General features: G+C 45.4%; 1 protein-coding gene across 3 annotated transcripts in view; it reads right to left on the bottom strand.

Moving 5' to 3' along the window:
* Window positions 1-21,007, bottom strand: part of LOC139575666 (cell migration-inducing and hyaluronan-binding protein-like) — a 167,083-nt gene that overhangs the window by 84,134 nt on the left and 61,942 nt on the right. For all 3 annotated transcript variants that reach the window (XM_071400857.1, XM_071400858.1, XM_071400859.1), the window contains exons 2-6: window positions 19,666-19,845; window positions 9,913-10,050; window positions 4,077-4,215; window positions 3,320-3,556; window positions 632-811 (exon numbers count right to left, since the gene is read on the bottom strand). In XM_071400857.1, coding sequence (XP_071256958.1) covers window positions 632-811; window positions 3,320-3,556; window positions 4,077-4,215; window positions 9,913-10,050; window positions 19,666-19,717 — 746 coding nt within the window. In that variant the 5' untranslated portion in view covers window positions 19,718-19,845. The remainder of the gene's footprint in view (window positions 1-631; window positions 812-3,319; window positions 3,557-4,076; window positions 4,216-9,912; window positions 10,051-19,665; window positions 19,846-21,007) is intronic.

Genomic DNA, 21,007 nt, shown 5'->3' on the forward strand with positions numbered 1-21,007 from the left:
CCAGGCAAGGAGAGAAGAAGAAATAATCCACTAATGCTAAGCTAGGTGGCTACGCTAGCACTATCATGCTCTGCACGCACTACCCCAGGGAAACTATAGAGAGAGGATTAAGAGAAATGTATTTCTCCTGTGGCTCAGGACTCAACTCACAACACACCAAGTCAGGGCCACCAAGTCAGGTTGGCTTCAAGGTGTCTTAACCCTCGGCTGTGGCTATAGATTAGAAGTAAGACATTCAATGGTAAAGCTACAAAAAGTGATTTACCATTTAGCATACAACTTAGTATCTATTTTAAACAATTACCAGCAGAACAGACTACTCTAACATTCCATCTGTCCATGTCCTTTGATTTCAAGTCCCTTCCAGCCCTGGCAGTTGCCGCAAAGACAGTTGGTTCAGACCAAGCAGCTGTAGAAATAGTTGGCTACAGATGGATCACAATGCATAAAAGGATTTTGGGAAACCCCTGGGTTAGAGGTCAGGGGTCAAGGAGTGTCTGCTGCCCAGCTTAGTAAGAGTCTTCCAAAACAATGATCTAATACTAATATCAATCATCATAATGATATACATGTACAGTATAATATAGCTTTCAAAATTCCCTGGTTGGAGGACAGGGGTCAAGGAACCTACCGGAAGCCCAGGCGGTGGAAGTCTTTACTCCCCAGCTTGGTGAGGATCTTCCTGGCCGAGTCCTCTAGGTTGTTAGACCCCTCGTCGTTGACCACCATGGCCAGAATCATCCCATTGTCTACCACATCTACATACTGGGCCAAGCGACGACTCTCTTCTTTACTGCGGTATGTGTCAAACCTGGGTAGCGGAGTGGGAGGGGGAGGTGAATGGTTAGCCTATATCAGTGTTTCCCAATTCCGGTCCTCCAGTACCCCGAATGGCACACATTTGTGTTGTGTCGGACAAAAACACCCGATTCAACTTGTCAAGGGCTTGATGATTAGTTGACAAGTAGCATCAGGCGTGCTTGTACGGGTCCACAATATAAATATGTACTGTTGGCGCTACTAGAGGAGCGGAGATGGGAAACACTGACCTATATCATAGCTACATAACAGAGCACAAAAAAAGACCTTCATACAATCACTCCAACAAACAACTTCTTCTGAAGGTTGATCTATGGTGGATCTTCTGATACTAACAAATATCAATGAATGAATTGCACACAGCCCCAATACAGTCCCATGAGAGCTTACTGTAAGATCTTGAGGGTGAGGTCTCAATTTGGTTGTGTGAGGAAATTGTGGTCAATGGTAATTGATATCAAACCAATAGTAAATACATTTGTCAAATGGGGTTTTAATTTCTCAATGGGGTTCAGTTTCTGACGCAATACTCAAGACTTGCCTTCTCTTGGAGGCTAAGTTTGTTTTGTTTAATTGCTTTTTAATTATTGTTTACCAGTACTCTGATGGCATATTAAATGTTTTTCTAACTACAGTACGTATTAAATGTTTTCTGACATTCTTTATTCAATCAGAGATGTTGAACGATGGGATAGGGAGAACATTATAAATCTAATAGATAGTTAATACCAAGAGGAGTGTGTTTGCTATTCTCCCTCCTTTCTAGTGTCATATTATAACTGTCACACCCTGATCTGTTTCACCTGTCTTTGTGCTTGTCTCCACCCCCTCTAGGTGTCACCTATCTTTGCCATTATCCCCAGTGTATTTATATCTGTGTTCTCTGTTTGTCTGTTGCCAGTTCGTCTTGTCTTGTCAGGTCTTATCAGCATGTTTTTCCATCTTCCTGCTTTCTCAAGTTTCTGTTTCCTAGTTTCCCTGGTTCTGACCATTCTGCCTGCCCTGACCCTGAGCCTGCCTGCCGTTCTGTACCTGCCTGACACCCGATTACGAACCTCTGCCTGCCCTGACCCTGAGCCTGCTTGCTGTTCTGTACCTGCCTGACTCTGACCCGATTACGGACCTCTGCCTGCCCTGACCCCGAGCCTGCTTGCTGTTCTGTACCTGCCTGACTCTGACCCGATTACGGACCTCTGCCTGCCCTGACCCCGAGCCTGCTTGCTGTTCTGTACCTTATTGACTCTGCCCTGGATTACGGACCTCTGCCTGCCCTGACCCTGAGCCTGCTTGCTGTTCTGTACCTGCCTGACTCTGACCCGATTACGGACCTCTGCCTGCCCTGACCCCGAGCCTGCTTGCTGTTCTGTACCTTATTGACTCTGCCCTGGATCACGGACCTCTGCCTGCCCTTGACCAGTCTTTTGCCTGCCACCTGTTTGAGTCAATAAACATCTGTGATTCTAGCTGTCTGCATCTGGGTCTTATCCTGAATTCTGATAATAATAATATCTGTCATGACTTAAAGATAGAATCTGCATTAGGGGAAACAGCTCCGCATTTCACTGTCCGCTGTCCGCCCCAGCACTTTTTAAATATTTTTTTTGTGTGGACTAAACGGAGGTGAGGTGTGTTGAGCAGAGTTGTCAAAACTAAAAACAGCCGTACATATTGTGCTATTCGCTTCCCCCTGCAATGATGTCAGAGTGAAAAAAAAACGTGTTTGTTGTCTGCAGTAACTTCTTTGTTGTAATATTCCAAACGGACGAGGCAGTTTCACTATGAAGGATTCCAGCTTTAAAGAGACCACCAATTCCTCCAGTGTTGTTTTTTATTAACATGTTTGCTTCTCACAGCCGTTCTGTTACAACAGGGGTGTTGAAGTAATGTATTTTCAGTGATTGTTAGCAGGCTAATGTTGCTACTATTAAACAAAGTGAAATAAAGTGTAGATGTAAAAAACAGTAAAGGTGAAAGGTGAAAGAGTAACAAAATTCCAGTAACTTTCCAGAAGTCCCCAGGTTTTCCAGAAATCCCAGTTGGAAGAGTTCTGGAATAAGACGGTAATACGCAGGACATCCTTCCAACCAACATTTCTGGAATAAGACGGTAATACGCAGGACATCCTTCCAACCAACATTTCTGGAATAAGACGGTAATACGCAGGACATCCTTCCAACCAACATTTCTGGAATAAGACGGTAATACGCAGGACATCCTTCCAACCAACATTTCTGGAATAAGACGGTAATACGCAGGACATCCTTCCAACCAACATTTATGGAATAAGACGGTAATACGCAGGACATCCTTCCAACCAACATTTCTGGAATAAGACGGTAATACGCAGGACATCCTTCCAACCAACATTTATGGAATAAGACGGTAATACGCAGGACATCCTTCCAACCAACATTTCTGTAAAACCTGGGAACTTTTGAAAAATGTACCAGAATTGTGCAAGCCTAAAGGTGAAATAAAAACATGACAACATATAAAATACCTATCATTGTGGAGCACTTCTCCAGTCTTGGGGTCAATGACGTGAACTATGATACCCCGGTTGCCCCAGCCCCTCTCGAAGAGGTAGCTGTTGTCCTCGCTCTCCCCTGGGTGCAGAGTCTTGTTGAGGAAGGTCCACGACAGCTTCTTCTCCCCATGGATCTCCAGTGTCCCTCCTGTCCCCACACCAATGTACTTACGGCCAAAGTAACTGTGCTCTGTGTCTGTGTCGTCAGACCTGGAGAAGAGTCAATGATTGATCAACCAATGAATCAAGAATATGGGCTAGAGGGTTACACGATAGGGGATAAGGGGATATAGGCTAGGAGATACTAGATAAAGACTAAAGACTAGGAGATAGAGGCTAGGAGATAGAGGCTATGAGCTAGAGGCTAGGAGATAGAGGCTAGGGGCTAATAGATAGGGGCTAATAGATAGAGGCTAGGGGCTAGGAGATAGAGAGTAGGGGCTAATAGATAGAGGCTAGGAGATAGAGAATAGGGGCTAAGTGACAGAGTCTAGGGGCTAGGAGACAGAGGCTAGGAGATACAGGCTAGAGGCTAGGAGATAGAGGTTAGGAGATAGAGGCTAGGGGCTAGGAGATAAGGGCTAGGAGATAAGAGTATAGAGGCTAGACGATAGAGGGTAGGAGCTAGGACAAAGAGGCTTGAGCCTAGGAGAAAGAGGATAGAGTCTAGAGGCTACCAAATAGGTTGAGGGCTGAAGGCTATGAGATCTGGTCTGGGTTCAAAACCCACCTTCCAAATAAGGAGATGGTAAGGTTGCCCTTATACGGGCAGTCAGGACTTCCTATGTGCAGCTGTCCTCTGTTGCCGATCAGAATGTGTTTGGTACGCAGTAGGATGGGACGATACGAGTCTGCTATCACTAACTTTCCTAGAGAGAGCAATAGCGAGAGAGAGAGAGAGAGTGAGAGAGAGAGAGCAAGAGAGCGAGATCTTTACTGGTGAGATCTCCTGACAGGTATTTCATACCCTGGGGCCTGACAAACAAACTTTTTACAAACAAACACGGGACTGCCCCCAAGGTTGCTTAGCAGTTCAGACGTCTTTTTCTGTTCCGTATTGTTTGTGTCCTGTATATATATTTACACCTCTCTTCACTTATCTTTTATTTATTTTATTATCCAAGAACTCAACTACAAAAGCTTTCCTGCAAAAGCTTTCCTGCAACCCGCTTCACCAATTACTAAAAAGTAATATTTACCTCAAACTGAAAATCCATCGTGGAAGCCAGCCAGGGGCTAATTCAGAAGCTAGCCTGAAAGCTAACCAGTAGCTACTCCGATAGCTAGCCAGAAGCTAATCTGTAGCTGCCCCGAAATTAGCCGGTTTGCTGGCTAGCGTTGGTTTTCAGCTGCCCTCGTGTTGTGGTCATCAGCTATTCCTCTAGCTCGATAATCTACCGGCACTTTTGTGCAACGCGACTCGGACCGGAGCATTCCGGGACTTTTCTTCTCTCTCAGTTTCCCCGGATTCCAGCCGCAGGCTCTGGTCACTTGCACCTTGACTTCGCAGCTAGCTAGCTGCAAACCGTGTGACGATTGGCTTACGTCGACCCCGGAGCATACTCAAATCATCCTGGAGCTAGCCAGCTGAGGAGTTCCATCACCATCCGGACACGTTTCTTTTGTTGCTGCTGCAGATACGGAACCCCACCGGGCCTTCACGTCTGACTGCCGACGTTATCTGCCCGAGGGATTTATCCAACTGGCACCTCCGTCCCGACGTTACCTGAACGCTCACCTGAGGCCCGCTAATCGTTAGCTGTCTTATCGGCTGCTACCTGAATAAGCATACCGGACAACTATTATTTATTTTTATTTTTATTTATTTTTTATTTTTTTTCTCCTTGGGTCACTATATCTATTCTGCCAATTTGGATTGATCCCCTCTTCCACACGGAACCCCACTACACGGAACCCCACTAACTTACCGACGGAAACGCACGAGGTATCTACAAACAGACCTCCATCCCATGCTGCTACCGAGAGCCACATACCCGGCCAGCTGTCTGGATCGCCACGACCCCAACCAACCTCTACTCACTGGACCCTTATTGATCACCCGATTAAGCATGCCTCTCCTTAATGTAAATATGCCTTGTCCATTGCTGTTCTGGTTAATGTTTATTGGCTTATTTCACTGTAGAGATTCTAGCCCTGTTCACTATACCATATCCAACCTCTCAGTTCCACCACCCACATATGCGATGACATCACCTGGTTTCAATGATGTTTCTAGAGACAATATCTCTCTCATCATCACTCAATACCTAGGTCTACCTCCACTGTATTCACATCCTACCATACCTTTGTCTGTACATTATTCCTTTAAACTATTTTATCGCCCCCAGAAACCTCCTCTTACTCTCTGCTCCAGTAGCTCTAGGCGACCAATTCTCATAGCTTTTAGCCGTACCCTTATCCTACTCCTCCTCTGTTCCTCTGGTGATGTAGAGGTGAATCCAGGCCCTGCAGTACCTGGCTCCACTCCTATTCCCCAGGCGCTCTCTTTTGATGACTTCTGTAACCGTAATAGCCTTGGCTTCATGCATGTTAACATTAGAAGCCTCCTCCCTAAGTTTGTTTTGTTCACTGCTTTAGCACACTCTGCCAACCCGGATGTTTTAGCCGTGTCTGAATCCTGGCTTAGAAAGACCACCAAAAACTCAGATATTTTCATCCCCAATTACAAGATTTTCAGACAAGATAGAACGGCCAAAGGGGGCGGTGTTGCAATCTACTGCAAAGACTGCCTGCAGAGTTCTGTCTTACTATCCAGGTCTGTTCCCAAACAATTTGAACTTCTACTTTTAAAAATCCACCTCTCTAAAAACAAGTCTCTCACCGTTGCCGCCTGCTATAGACCACCCTCTGCCCCCAGCTGTGCTCTGGACACTATATGTGAACTGATTGCCCCCCATCTATCTTCAGAGTTCGTGCTGCTAGGCGACCTAAATTTGAACATGCTCAAAACCCCAGCCACCCTACAATCTAAGCTTGATGCCCTCAATCTCACACAAATTATCAATGAACCTACCAGGTACCACCCCAATTCCGTAAACTCGGGTACCCTCATAGATATCATCCTAACAAACTTGCCCTCCAAATACACCTCTGCTGTTTTCAACCAAGATCTCAGCGATCACTGCCTCATTGCCTGTATCCGTAATGGGTCAGCGGTCAAACGACCTCCACTCATCACTGTCAAACGCTCCCTGAAACACTTCAGCGAGCAGGCCTTTCTAATCGACCTGGCCGGGGTATCCTGGAAGGATATCGATCTCATCCCGTCAGTAGAGGATGCCTGGTCTTTTTTTAAAAATGCCTTCCTCACCATCTTGAATAAGCATGCCCCATTCAAGAAATTTAGAACCAGGAACAGATATAGCCCTTGGTTCTCTCCTGACCTGACTGCCCTTAACCAACAGAAAAACATCCTATGGCGTTCTGCATTAGCATCGAACAGCCCCCGTGATATGCAACTTTTCAGGGAAGCCAGAAACCAATATACACAGGCAGTTAGAACAGCCAAGGCTAGCTTTTTCAAGCAGAAATTTGCTTCCTGCAACACAAATTCAAAAAAGTTCTGGGACACCGTAAAGTCCATGGAGAATAAGAACACCTCCTCCCAGCTTCCAACCGCTCTGAAGATAGGAAACACTGTCACCACCGACAAATCCACTATAATTGAGAATTTCAATAAGCATTTTTCCACGGCTGGCCATGCTTTCCATCTGGCTGCCCCTACCCCGGACAACAGCACTGCCCTCCCCTCTGCTACTCGCCCAAGCTTCCCCCATTTCTCTTTCTCCCAAATACAGTCAGCTGATGTCCTAAATGAGCTGCAAAATCTGGACCCTTACAAATCAGCCGGGCTAGATAATCTGGACCCTTTCTTTCTAAAACTATCTGCTGAAATTGTTGCCACCCCTATTACTAGCCTCTTCAACCTCTCTTTCGTGTCGTCCGAGATCCCCAAAGATTGGAAAGCAGCTGCGGTTATCCCCCTCTTCAAAGGGGGGGACACCCTTGACCCTAACTGCTACAGACCTATATCTATCCTACCCTGCCTTTCTAAGGTCTTCGAAAGCCAAGTCAACAAACAGATTACCGACCATTTCGAATCCCACCACACCTTCTCCGCTATGCAATCTGGTTTCAGAGCTGGTCATGGGTGCACCTCAGCCACGCTCAAGGTCATAAACGACATCGTAACCGCCATCGATAGGAAACAATACTGTGCAGCCGTATTCATTGACCTGGCCAAGGCTTTTGACTCTGTCAATCACCACATCCTCATTGGCAGACTCGACAGCCTTGGTTTCTCTAATGATTGCCTCGCCTGGTTCACCAACTACTTCTCTGATCGAGTTCAGTGTGTCAAATCGGAGGGTCTGTTGTCCGGGCCTCTGGCAGTCTCTATGGGGGTGCCACAGGGTTCAATTCTTGGACCGACTCTCTTCTCTGTATACATCAATGATGTCGCTCTTGCTGCTGGTGATTCTCTGATCCACCTCTACGCAGACGACACTATTCTGTATACTTCTGGCCCTTCTTTTGACACTGTGTTAACAACTCTCCAGGCGAGCTTCAATGCCATACAACTCTCCTTCCGTGGCCTCCAACTGCTCTTAAATACAAGTAAAACCAAATGCATGCTCTTCAACCGATCGCTGCCTGCCCCTGCCCGCCTGTCCAACATCACTACTTTGGACGGTTCTGACTTAGAATATGTGGACAACTACAAATACCTAGGTGTCTGGTTAGACTGTAAACTCTCCTTCCAGACTCACATCAAACATCTCCAATCCAAAGTCAAATCTAGAATTGGCTTCCTATTCCGCAACAAAGCATCCTTTACTCATGCTGCCAAACATACCCTTGTAAAACTGACCATCCTACCAATCCTCGACTTCGGTGATGTCATTTACAAAATAGCCTCCAAAACCCTACTCAATAAATTGGATGCAGTCTATCACAGTGCCATCCGTTTTGTCACCAAAGCCCCATATACTACCCACCACTGCGACCTGTACACTCTCGTTGGCTGGCCCTCGCTTCATACTCGTCGCCAAACCCACTGGTTCCAGGTCATCTACAAGACCTGGAATCTAAAGTCTAAAGACTTTAAATCCTAAAGACCTGGATCTAAAGTCCCCCCTTATCTCTGCTCGCTGGTCACCATAGCAGCACCTATCTGTAGCACGCGCTCCAGCAGGTATATCTCTCTAGTCACCCCCAAAACCAATTCTTCCTTTGGACGCCTCTCCTTCCAGTTCTCTGCTGCCAATGACTGGAACGAACTACAAAAATCTCTGAAATTGGAAACACCTATCTCCCTCACTAGCTTTAAGCACCAGCTGTCAGAGCAGCTCATAGATTACTGCACCTGTACATAACCCATCTACAATTTAGCCCAAACAACTACCTCTTTACCTACTGTATTTATTTTATTAATTTATTTTGCTCCTTTGCACCCCATTATTTTCTGTCTCTACTTTGCACTTTCTTCCGCTGCAAACCAACCATTCCAGGGTTTTTTTTTAGTTTTATTTTACTTGCTGTGTTGTATTCACTTCACCTCCATGGCCTTTTATATTTTTATTTATTTATTTTATTTATTTATACATATATTTGTTTGCCTTCACCTCCCTTATCTCACCTCACTTGCTCACATTGTATATAGACTTATTTTTTTTTCACTGTATTATTGACTATATGTTTGTTTTACTCCATGTGTAACTATGTGTTGTTGTATGTGTCGAACTGCTTTGCTTTATCTTGGCCAGGTCGCAATTGTAAATGAGAACGTGTTCTCAATTTGCCTACCTGGTTAAATAAAGGTTAAATAAAAATAAATAAAAAAACATCACATCTCCCTTCCTTTTATGGCACTGAGCTGTGGCTCACACAGACACAGACACACAGACAAAGACACAGACACAGACACAGACACAGACACAGACACAGACACAGACAGACACACACACACACAGGGGGGGGGGGGAAACTCAATAACCCTTTATGAGGGCTGCATTTCACGATAACGTCCATCTGACAGAGGTTATATAGTCCTGTAGTGAAGTGGATGAGAGATGGGGACTTTGATTTGACTGTGTGTTAGAGGTTACCAGGACACACAGTATCAGGTTCCTAACTCACACATACACATGTAACCAGTGTGAAATGGCTACACTGTTACATTGATGATGTTGACTCAGATCACTGGTTGCTGTGGAGAAGGAGAAGGTCAAAGGGGGTGAGTGTAACCCATGTGAAATGGCTAGCTAGTTAGCGGTGTGCACTAGCGGCATTTCAATCGGTGACGTAACTCGCTCTGAGACCTTGAAGTAGTTGTTTCCTTTGCTCTGCAAGGGCCGCGGCTTTTGTGGAGCGATAGGTAACGATGCGTCGAGGGTGATTGTTGTCGATGAGTGCAGAGAATCCCTGGTTCGAGCCCAGTTTGGGACGGAAGCAAGACTGTTACACACACACACACAATTGATGGATAAAGTACATTTGGGTGACAGTTTAACAATATGATCGCAGACACACACACACAGACGTACCTCCGTTGAGGATCTCTATGGAGTGGACAGTAGCTGAAGAGGTGAGGATGACCTTTCTGCCGTAACCAATGGTAACATGGTGGGCTTCACTGTGGCCGGGGGTCCATGGCTGCAGGCCGGGCTCCCTGTCTGGACACACTGTTGGATAGACCAATAGGGTTAACGTCATGACACACACAGATCTCACTGAGTACTGATGTTCTGATCTGGCCCATAGTTTCCAACAACAAACACTATGCCAACATCCTATAATTCATTCATCAGTCAATGTCATTGATTGGACGGACACCAAACGGGCTGGCCAACCAGATTTTCCCCTGGGCTAATACAGATTGATTAATAGGTTCCGATCGACTGGTTTTCTCCATGAAAGAACCCAGCTGAGAAACCATCGGACACAGCAGTTTGAGAGTTAGGTCTTGGAACTAGATCTGTCTGGGCTTTAGCCAAATCCTTTGTCATTCTCATGTCGTTTCTGACTCAAGGAGTTGGCTAAAGAACTAACTGTTACAGCAACAATGGGTTAGACAGCTAGTAGAATAGCTCTGGGGAGGCTGGAGGTTGAGAGAGAGAGAAAGAACAGTTCAGAGAGAGAGAGAGAAATAGAGAGAGGGAGAGAGAGGAAAGAGAGGAACAGAGAGGAGAGAGAAAGAGAGAAAGAGAGAGAGAAATAGAGAGAGGGGGAGAGAGAGAGGAAAGAGAGGAACAGAGAGGAGAGAGAAAGAGAGAGGGAGAGAGAGAGAGGAAAGAGAGGAACAGAGAGGAGAGAGAAAGAGAGAGAGATTTGAAATGTCTGTGAAATGTCTTTATTCTTTTGGCACTTTTGTGATTGTAGTGTTTACTGTTAATAAACAATTATCTACAGTACTTCACTTGCTTTGGCAATGTTAACATATGTTTCCCATGGCAAAAAAAGCCTTTGAATAGAGAGAGAGAGAGAGAGAGAGAGAGAGAGAGAGAGAGAGAGAGAGAGAGAGAGAGAGAGAGAGAGAGAGAGAGAGAGAGAGAGAGAGAGAGAGAGAGAGAGAGAGAGAGAGAGAGAGAGTAAAGGGAAGTATCTGGGGTCAACCAATAGGTTCAGAGTTCCTACTTCCTCTGTTCTCTGTGTGATCATGATGTGAAGGACAGTGGTCTGGCGATCTGCAACAGGCGTTGCACTACACTGGGCAATGACATCTGCACGCACACATACACACAGTATGCCACACAAACAAACTCAAATAAAACATGAACACAGGCAAAAACACAAACTTACGGAAGCCCTGAAGCCCAAGGCCAACAATAACAAGAAAACAAGTAGACACTTGGAATTATCTCGTCCGAACAACTTGGTAACTTGTTTGAACGACTTAAGCTCAAATGAAATGGGAAGCATTTTTTTTAAAGCTCGTGAATGAGCTCATGCTGAAAATAGAATGCATATGAGTGAAGGAAAGAAGACAGCGAGTGTCAACGGCGTCCAAATCAAATCAAATTGTATTGGTCACATACACGTGTTTAGCAGACGTTATTGATCACATACACATGGTTAGCAGATGTTATTGGTTACATACACGTGTTTAGCAGATGTTATTGGTTACATACACGTGTTTAGCAGATGTTATTGGTCACATACACGTGTTTAGCAGATGTTATTGATCACATACACGTGTTTAGCAGACGTTATTGATCACATACACATGGTTAGCAGATGTTATTGGTTACATACACGTGTTTAGCAGATGTTATTGGTTACATACACGTGTTTAGCAGATGTTATTGATCACATACACGTGTTTAGCAGATGTTATTGATCACATACACGTGTTTAGCAGATGTTATTGATCACATACACGTGTTTAGCAGATGTTATTGGTCACATACATGTGTTTAGCAGATGTTATTGGTTACATACACGTGTTTGGCAGATGTTATTGATTACATACACGTGTTTAGCAGATGTTATTGGTTACATACACGTGTTTGGCAGATGTTATTGATCACATACACATGGTTAGCAGATGTTATTGATCACATACACGTGTTTAGCAGATGTTATTGATCACATACACGTGTTTAGCAGATGTTATTGATCACATACACGTGTTTAGCAGATGTTATTGGTCACATACATGTGTTTCTATCTCCGACAGTGCAGTAATATCTAACATTTTCACAACATATACTGTACCCAATACACACACATCTAAGTAATGAACGGAATTAAGAATATATACATATATGGATGAGCGATGTCAGAGCGGAATGGACTAAGATACAATAGAATAGTATAGAATACAGTATATACATATGAGATGAGTAATGCCAGATATGGAAACATTATTAAAGTGACTAAGATACAGTAGAATAGTATAGAATACAGTATATACATATGAGATGAGTAATGCCAGATATGGAAACATTATTAAAGTGACTAAGATACAGTAGAATAGTATAGAATACAGTATATACATATGAGATGAGTAATGCCAGATATGGAAACATTATTAAAGTGACTAAGATACAGTAGAATACTATAGAATACAGTATATACATATGAGATGAGTAATGCCAGATATGTAAACATTATTAAAGTGACTAAGATACAGTAGAATAGTATAGAATACAGTATATACATATGAGATGAGTAATGCCAGATATGTAAACATTATTAAAGTGACTAAGATACAGTAGAATAGTATAGAATACAGTATATACATATGAGATGAGTAATACCAGATATGGAAACATTATTAAAGTGACTAAGATACAGTAGAATAGTATAGAATACAGTATATACATATGAGATGAGTAATGCCAGATATGTAAACATTATTAAAGTGACTAAGATACAGTAGAATAGTATAGAATACAGTATATACATATGAGATGAGTAATGCCAGATATGGAAACATTATTAAAGTGACTAAGATACAGTAGAATAGTATAGAATACAGTATATACATATGAGATGAGTAATACCAGATATGGAAACATGATCAAACAAGTATGGCGTCATAGTGCTTCAAATTAGAATGCAAGGGACTAGGGAATGTGTCTACGCGGAACAAGGCTGGTAAAATGAGCAGGTAAATTACATTTGTAGAAAAGGAATTAAAAGGAATTGTTTTGATCTTCCCTATGCTAAGTAGACTAAAGATCATTCCCAAGGAAGTGAGGCTAAGTCTCGACGTGCCTGGCAGCGGACATGTGGAAACGCTGACCTCAGCGCTTTTCAGACTGTTTCATCAAAAAACACAGTGTACCCTGACTGAACTCTGTCTCAAATGACACACACATACTGCCACACACACACAGACAGACAGCCACACACATACTGCCACACACACACAGACAGACAGCCACACACATACTGCCACACACACAGACAGACACATACACAAGTGCACTGCTTTTGAGCGGAGCCACATAGGGATAGCCACATACATCTCTGGTCAAACATAGGCCATTATATTTAGGAGCTTTTGAATGCCAGGAACGATTTAGAAACAACGCCTTCAAATGGACTGGATGCAAGTTTTCAATAGAAAATTCTGTGTGTGTTTGTGTGTGTGTGTGTGTGTGTGTGTGTGTGTGTGTGTGTGTGTGTGTGTGTGTGTGTGTGTGTGTGTGTGTGTGTGTGTGTGTGTGTGTGTGTGTGTGTGTGTGTGTGTGTGTGTGTGTGTGTGTGTGTGTCACGTTCCTGACCTTATTTTCCTTTGTTTAGTTGGTCAGGACGTGAGCTGGGTGGGCAGTCTATGTTATTTGTTTCTTGTGTAGGTTCATTTGTTAATTAGCCTTATATGGTTCTCAATCAGGTGCAGGTGTTTGACGTTTCCTCTGATTGAGAACCATATTAAGGTAGGCTGTTCACACCGTTTGTTTGTGGGTGATTGTCTTCCGTGTCAGTGTATGTACCACACAGGACTGTTTCGTTTGTTTAGTCTGTTCCTGTTCGTGCGTTCTTCGTGTTATGTAAGTTCTCATGTCCAGGTCGGTCTACGTCGTTTTTGTTATTTTGTAATTTATCAAGTGTGCTTCGTGTTCGTCTTGTTTAAATAAATTCATTATGTATTCCACACAAGCTGCGTTTTGGTCCAATCCCTGCTCCTCCTCAGACGAGGAGGAGAACAATCGTTACAGAATCACCCACCAACCAAGGATCAAGCAGCGTGGGAAAAAGCAGCAGCAGCGCAAGAAGGAGGAATGGACATGGGAGGACGTTTTGGACGGCAAGGGTTGCTACACATGGGAGGAGATCCTGGCTGGAAAGGATCGCCTCCCATGGGAACAGCTGGAGGCAGCTAGGAGAGCAGAGGCAACCGGAGAGAGGAACCGGCGTTATGAAGGTACGCGGCTAGCACGGAAGCCTGTGAGTCAAGCCCAAAAATTTATTGGGGGGGGGGGTTAAAGGGTAGTGTGGCGAAGTCAGGTAGGAGACCTGCGCCAACTTCCCGATCTTACCGTGGAGAGCGAGAGTACGGGTAGACACCGTGTTGCGGTAAAGAGCACGGTGTCTCCTGTACGTGTGCTTAGCCCGGTGCGGGTTATTCCACCTCCCCACACTGGCAGGGCTAGATTGGGCATTGAGCCAGGTGCCATGAAGCCGGCTCAACGCGTCTGGTCTCCAGTGCGTCTCCTCGGGCCGGCATACATGGCACCAGCCTTACGCATGGTGTCCCCGGTTCGCCAACACAGCCCAGTGCGGGTTATTCCACCTCCCCGCACTGGTCGGGCTACGGGGAGCATTCAACCAGGTAAGGTTGGGCAGGCTCAGTGCTCAAGGGAGCCAGTACGCCTGCACGGTCCGGTATATCCGGCGCCACCTCCCCGCCCCAGCCCAGTACCACCAGTGCCAACACCACGCACCAGGCTTCCAGTGTGTCTCCAGAGCCCTGTTCCTCCTCCACGCACTCGCCCTATGGTGCGTGTCTCCAGCCCGGTACCACCAGTTCCGGCACCACGCACCAAGCCTCCTGTGCGTCTCCAGAGTCCTGTGCGTCCTGTTGCTGCTCCCCGCACTAGCCTTAAGGTGCGTGTCCTTAGCCCGGTACCTCCAGTTCCGGCACCACGCACCAGGCCTACAGTGCGCCTCAGCCGGCCAGAGTCTGCCGTCTGCCCAGCGGCGCCTGAACTGCCCGTCTGCCCAACGCCGTCTGAGCTGTCCGTCTGCCAAGCGCCGCCTGCGCTGCCCGTCTGTACTGAGCCTTCAAAGCCGCCCGTCTGTCCTGAGCCTTCAAAGCCGCCCGTCTGTCCTGAGCCTTCAAAGCCGCCCGTCTGTCCTGAGCCTTCAAAGCCGCCCGTCTGTCCTGAGCCTTCAGAGCCGCCCGTCTGTCCTGAGCCTTCAGAGCCGCCCGCCAGACAGGAGCAGCCAGAGCCGCCCGCCAGACAGGAGCAGCCAGAGCCGCCCGCCAGACATGACCAGCCAGAGCCGTCAGCCAGCCATGACCAGCCAGAGCCGTCAGCCAGCCATGACCAGCCAGAGCCGTCAGCCAGCCATGACCAGCCAGAGCCGTCAGCCAGCCATGACCAGCCAGAGCCGTCAGCCAGCCATGACCAGCCAGAGCCGTCAGCCAGCCATGACCAGCCAGAGCCGTCAGCCAGCCATGACCAGCCAGAGTCGTTAGACAGTCCGGAGCTGCACCTCAGTCCGGAGCTGCCCCTCAGTCCGGAGCTGCCCCTCAGTCCGGAGCTGCCCCTCAGTCCGGTGCTGCCCCTCAGTCCGGTGCTACCCCTCATCCCGGTGCTACCCCTCATCCCGGTGTTGCCCCTTAGTCCGGTGCTGCCCCTCATCCCGGTGTTGCCCCTTAGTCCGGTGCTGTCCCTTAATCCAGGTGGGTTAATTTGGAGGGTGGCCATTGGGAGGAGGCTACGGAAGCGTGCGGCCAGAGTCCGCATCTTGGGGGGGGGGGGGGGGGGTACTGTCACGTTCCTGACCTTATTTTCCTTTGTTTAGCTTTGTTTAGTTGGTCAGGACGTGAGCTGGGTGGGCAGTCTGTTATTTGTTTCTTGTGTAGGTTCATTTGTTAATTAGCCTTATATGGTTCTCAATCAGGGGCAGGTGTTTGACGTTTCCTCTGATTGAGAACCATATTAAGGTAGGCTGTTCACACCGTTTGTTTGTGGGTGATTGTCTTCCATGTCTGTGTATGTACCACACAGGACTGTTTCGTTTGTTTAGTCTGTTCCTGTTCGTGCGTTCTTCGTGTTATGTAAGTTCTCATGTCCAGGTCGGTCTACTTCGTTTTTGTTATTTTGTAATTTATCAAGTGTGCTTCGTGTTCGTCTTGTTTAAATAAATTCATTATGTATTCCACACAAGCTGCATTTTGGTCCGATCCCTGCTCCTCCTCAGACGAGGAGGAGAACAATCGTTACAGTGTGTGTGTGTGATCCCGATACCAGTATCAAGATAAAATTATACTTGATTTTCCATGGCCAAACATGAAAACACAAAGCACTTGTAAAATATTGTGTGTTATAGCTTGGAAAATAAACAAATGTGCCTCTGGATGACAACATAATGAAGTTTATTTCCAATTAGGACGGTTTCCGTCAAGAGTGGGCTCCCGAGTGGTGCATACTGTAAACAACAACACCCCACAAAGCATACTGTAAACAACAAAACAACACCCCCAAAAGCATACCGTAAACAACAACAAAACACCCCAAAAAGCATACTGTAAACAACAACAAAACACCCCAAAAAGCATACTGTAAACAACAACAAAACACCCCAAAAAGCATACTGTAAACAACAACAAAACACCCCACAAAGCATACTGTAAACAACAAAACAACAACCCACAAAGCATACTGTAAACAACAACAACACCCCACAAAGCATACTGTAAACAACAACAAAACAACACCCCACAAAGCATACTGTAAACAACAACAAAACAACACCCCACAAAGCATACTGTAAACAACAACAACAACACCCCACAAAGCATACTGTAAACAACAACAACAACACCCCACAAAGCATACTGTAAACAACAACACCCCACAAAGCATACTGTAAACAACAACAACACCCCACAAAGCATACTGTAAACAACAACAACACCCCACAAAGCATACTGTAAACAACACCCCACAAAGCATACTGTAAACAACAACAAAACACCCCAAAAAGCATACTGTAAACAACAACAAAACACCCCAGAAAGCATACTGTAAACAACACCCCACAAATGTTGCGCATGTGTGTGTGTGTGTGTGTGTGTGTGTGTGTGTGTGTGTGTGTGTGTGCGTGCGTGCGTGCGTGTGAGTGTATTTACAACCAACAAAAACAGCAGCATAAACACACATGCCTCCCTCCTACTGCTCATGTTACTTTTCTGCCCTTTAAAGGGTAACTTGGATTACATCCCAATCTGGCAACCGGGAAAAAAAATTACCTGGCAACCGAAGCTAGGCCTTCATGTTCGTGAATATACAGAGTAGCTTACTGTCAAAAACAAAAACACTATGGTAGGAAACAGCAGAGAGAGAGCGAGAGAGAGAGAGAGAGAGAGAGAGCGAGTGAGAGAGAAACATTGCCAAAGCAATGTTTCCCATGCCAATAAAGACCCTTGAATTTAATTGAACATTTAACTGAGAGAGAGAGAGAGAGAGAGAGAGAAGGAAGGAAATGTAACTAGAAATATTTGTTATGTGTCTGTTAATATGAAAACCTGAGCCATTGGAGTCTAGCCATGGCTTTAGAGGCTGCCCTGCCGCACACAGACACACACACACACACACCCAAACACACACACCCACCCAGACACACACACCCACCCAGACACAGAGGGAGAAGGTGGAGAGGGAGATACACTCTCCTTTCCTCACACGTGGCAGACACAGTTATACCTTCAATCGCTCAGACTGACCTACTTCCTCCTTCTCACTCCCTCCCTCCATACCACTCCCACTTTCCTTCTCCTTACCTCTCTTCCAAACCCTCCCCATCCCTCCCTCGCTCTTTCCATCTCCCTCCTCTCGCTCTCTCTCCTTCAATTTCACCCCCTCCATCGTTCTCCCTCTACCTCCTACCTTCTCCTTCTATTACTCTGCCTCCCTCCATACTCTCTCTCCCTTCATCTCTCTCCCTCCATACTCCCTGTCCCTTCATCTCTCTTCCTCCATTCATCTCTCTCCCTCCATACTCTCTGTCCCTTCATCTCTCTTCCTCCATTCATCTCTCTCCCTCCATACTCTCTCTCCCTTCATTTCTCTTCCTCCATTCATCTCTCACCATCCATTTATCCTCCTTCATCCCTCTCACTCTCCATCCTATTCAACTAAAAGGTCAAATACCTAAAAATTGTCGTTCTGCAGCTAGTCAGGGCCATGTTCCACTACAGAAAACTCTACCCTCTACCAGGACCATGTTCCGCTACAGAAAACTCTACCCTCTACCAGGGCCATGTTCCACTACAGAAAACTCTACCCTCTACCAGGGCCATGTTCCACTACAGAAAACTCTACCCTCTACCAGGGCCATGTTCCACTACAGAAAACTCTACCCTCTACCAGGGCCATGTTCCACTACAGAAAACTCTACCCTCTACCAAGGATATGTTCCACTACAGAAAATTCTACCCTCTACCAGGGCCATGTTCCACTACAGAAAACTCTACCCTCTACCAGGGCCATGTTCCACTACAGAAAACTCTACCCTCTACCAGGACCATGTTTCACTACAGAAAACTCTACCCTCTACCAGAGCTATGTTCCACTACAGAAAACTCTACCCTCTACCAGGGCCATGTTCCACTACAGAAAACTCTACCCTCTACCAGGGCCATGTTCCACTACAGAAAACTCTACCCTCTACCAGGGCCATGTTCCACTACAGAAAACTCTACCCTCTACCAGGGCCATGTTCCGCTACAGAAAACTCTACCCTCTACCAGGGCTATGTTCCACTACAGAAAACTCTACCCTCTACCAGGGCCATGTTCCACTACAGAAAACTCTACCCTCTACCAGGGCCATGTTTCACTACAGAAAACTCTACCCTCTACCAGGGCCATGTTTCACTACAGAAAACTCTACCCTCTACCAGGGCCATGTTCCGCTACAGAAAACTCTACCCTCTACCAGGGCCATGTTCCGCTACAGAAACTGCATGGTGGAGGTGGGGCGGTATTCTAGATTTCAGATCATAGTCTCATACCTGTAATAACAGCTGAATGACCTGTCCTAAACCCCTAATACCTGTCATTACACAGTCATAACATTCATAAGATCTGTAATATCTGCAGTACTGACCTGTCGTAAACCCCTAACACCTCTCCAATACCTGTCACAACACAGTCATAACATTCATAAGAGCTGTAATAGCTGCAGTACTGACCTGTCGTAAACCCCTAATACCTCTCCAATACCTGTCATAACACAGTCATAACATTCATAAGAGCTGTAATAGCTGCAGTACTGACCTGTCGTAAACCCATAATACCTCTCCAATACCTGTCATAACACAGTCATAACATTCATAAGAGCTGTAATAGCTGCAGTACTGACCTGTCGTAAACCACTAATACCTCTTCAATACCTGTCATAACACAGTCATAACATTCATAAGAGCTGTAATAGCTGCAGTACTGACCTGTCGTAAACCCCTAATACCTCTCCAATACCTGTCATAACACAGTCATAACATTCATAAGAGCTGTAATAGCTGCAGTACTGACCTGTCGTAAACCCCTAATACCTCTCCAATACCTGTCATAACACAGTCATAACATTCATAAGAGCTGTAATAGCTGCAGTACTGACCTGCCTGTATGATAGGCAGCACAGCCATCAGTAGTGGGACACACATCTTCATCTCTCAATGAGAAGTATGGATTACTGGCAGAAGATAAGTTTTCTCCAGAGTGTGCACTTCAGAGTGTGCACTTCGTAGGGCTTAATATGGGTTAGCAGGGGCTCACAGGGGGATGAGGCCAAAGGCACCTGCAATAAGAACAGATAGAAGACAAATAGTGTTAAACGAAGGCTTGGCATCGTAACATGTGCACACACACACACACACACACGACTGGCGTATAACATTCCATGGTGCCATGCTCTTTACAGTCAAGGCTTTTGAGGATTTGAAAACGTTGGTGTTTTAGACTCATCTTCAAAGAGTTGGAGGAGAGAAGTTTTCTCCTATATCTCCCATCTCTCAGGATCAAAGACTAGCACAGCGACTAAGGTAGCATAGCCTTTGGGATAATAACAGTTATATCTCACTGGTTTTACACTAGTTATATAAAACACTTACGTAACAAGGAGGGAAAACGCTACTGTATGAGGACATGTATCACAGACTAAATGTTGGGCCCAATTAAATTGGCTGTTTCTTGCATTGTATTGACGCAGTACCTGTTTTTACAAAGGCTAAAAAAAATTAAAACCGTTATTATGGGTATTCAAATAACTGTAATTAAACCTATTACTGGTCGACTTCTTTCAGGTAGATGTACAGATGTGTTTAAGTAGGGTGGCAAAATTCCAGTTAAGGTTTCCAGAAATCCTGGTTGGAGGATTCTGGGTTTTCTGCTGATTCTGTGATGTTCCAACTAGGATTTCTGTAAAACCTGGGAATTTTGGGAAACCCTATTGAAGTATATTTTGAACAAAGAACTTGCAGAAACATTTCTAAAGCAGATTTGATTAAATCCCAGTCTCTGTGTTCCTATTAGACATTGGAGCCTATAGTTGCTAATTAGTTTTTTGTCTGTTGTTTTAACCATAGTGGAATAGGATACAGCAGATCCATTCCATTTACAGGTTAGTAATTTAGCAGACGCTCTTATCCAGAGAGATTACAGGAGTAATTAGGGTTAGGTGTGTTGTTGAAGGGCGAATAGACAGACACCAAGTCAACTCAGGGACTCAAACCAGCGACCTTTCAGTTACTGGCCCAATGCTCTAAGCCGCTAGGCTACCTGCCACCCCGACCCAAAATCAACACTAGGCTAAAATAGTGACCCTGTTTGTAAAAATGATTTGTAGATACAAGAAGACATGACACACAGACTAAGAAATGACGTAACATAGATTTGTATAAGAGTTTTTATTCCATCTATCTCAAAGGAAGAGTTGTATACAGAGAGACCGAACGCAGAGA

The sequence above is a fragment of the Salvelinus alpinus genome, chromosome 5 (assembly GCF_045679555.1).
Source record: "Salvelinus alpinus chromosome 5, SLU_Salpinus.1, whole genome shotgun sequence".
Taxonomy (NCBI): domain Eukaryota; kingdom Metazoa; phylum Chordata; class Actinopteri; order Salmoniformes; family Salmonidae; genus Salvelinus; species Salvelinus alpinus.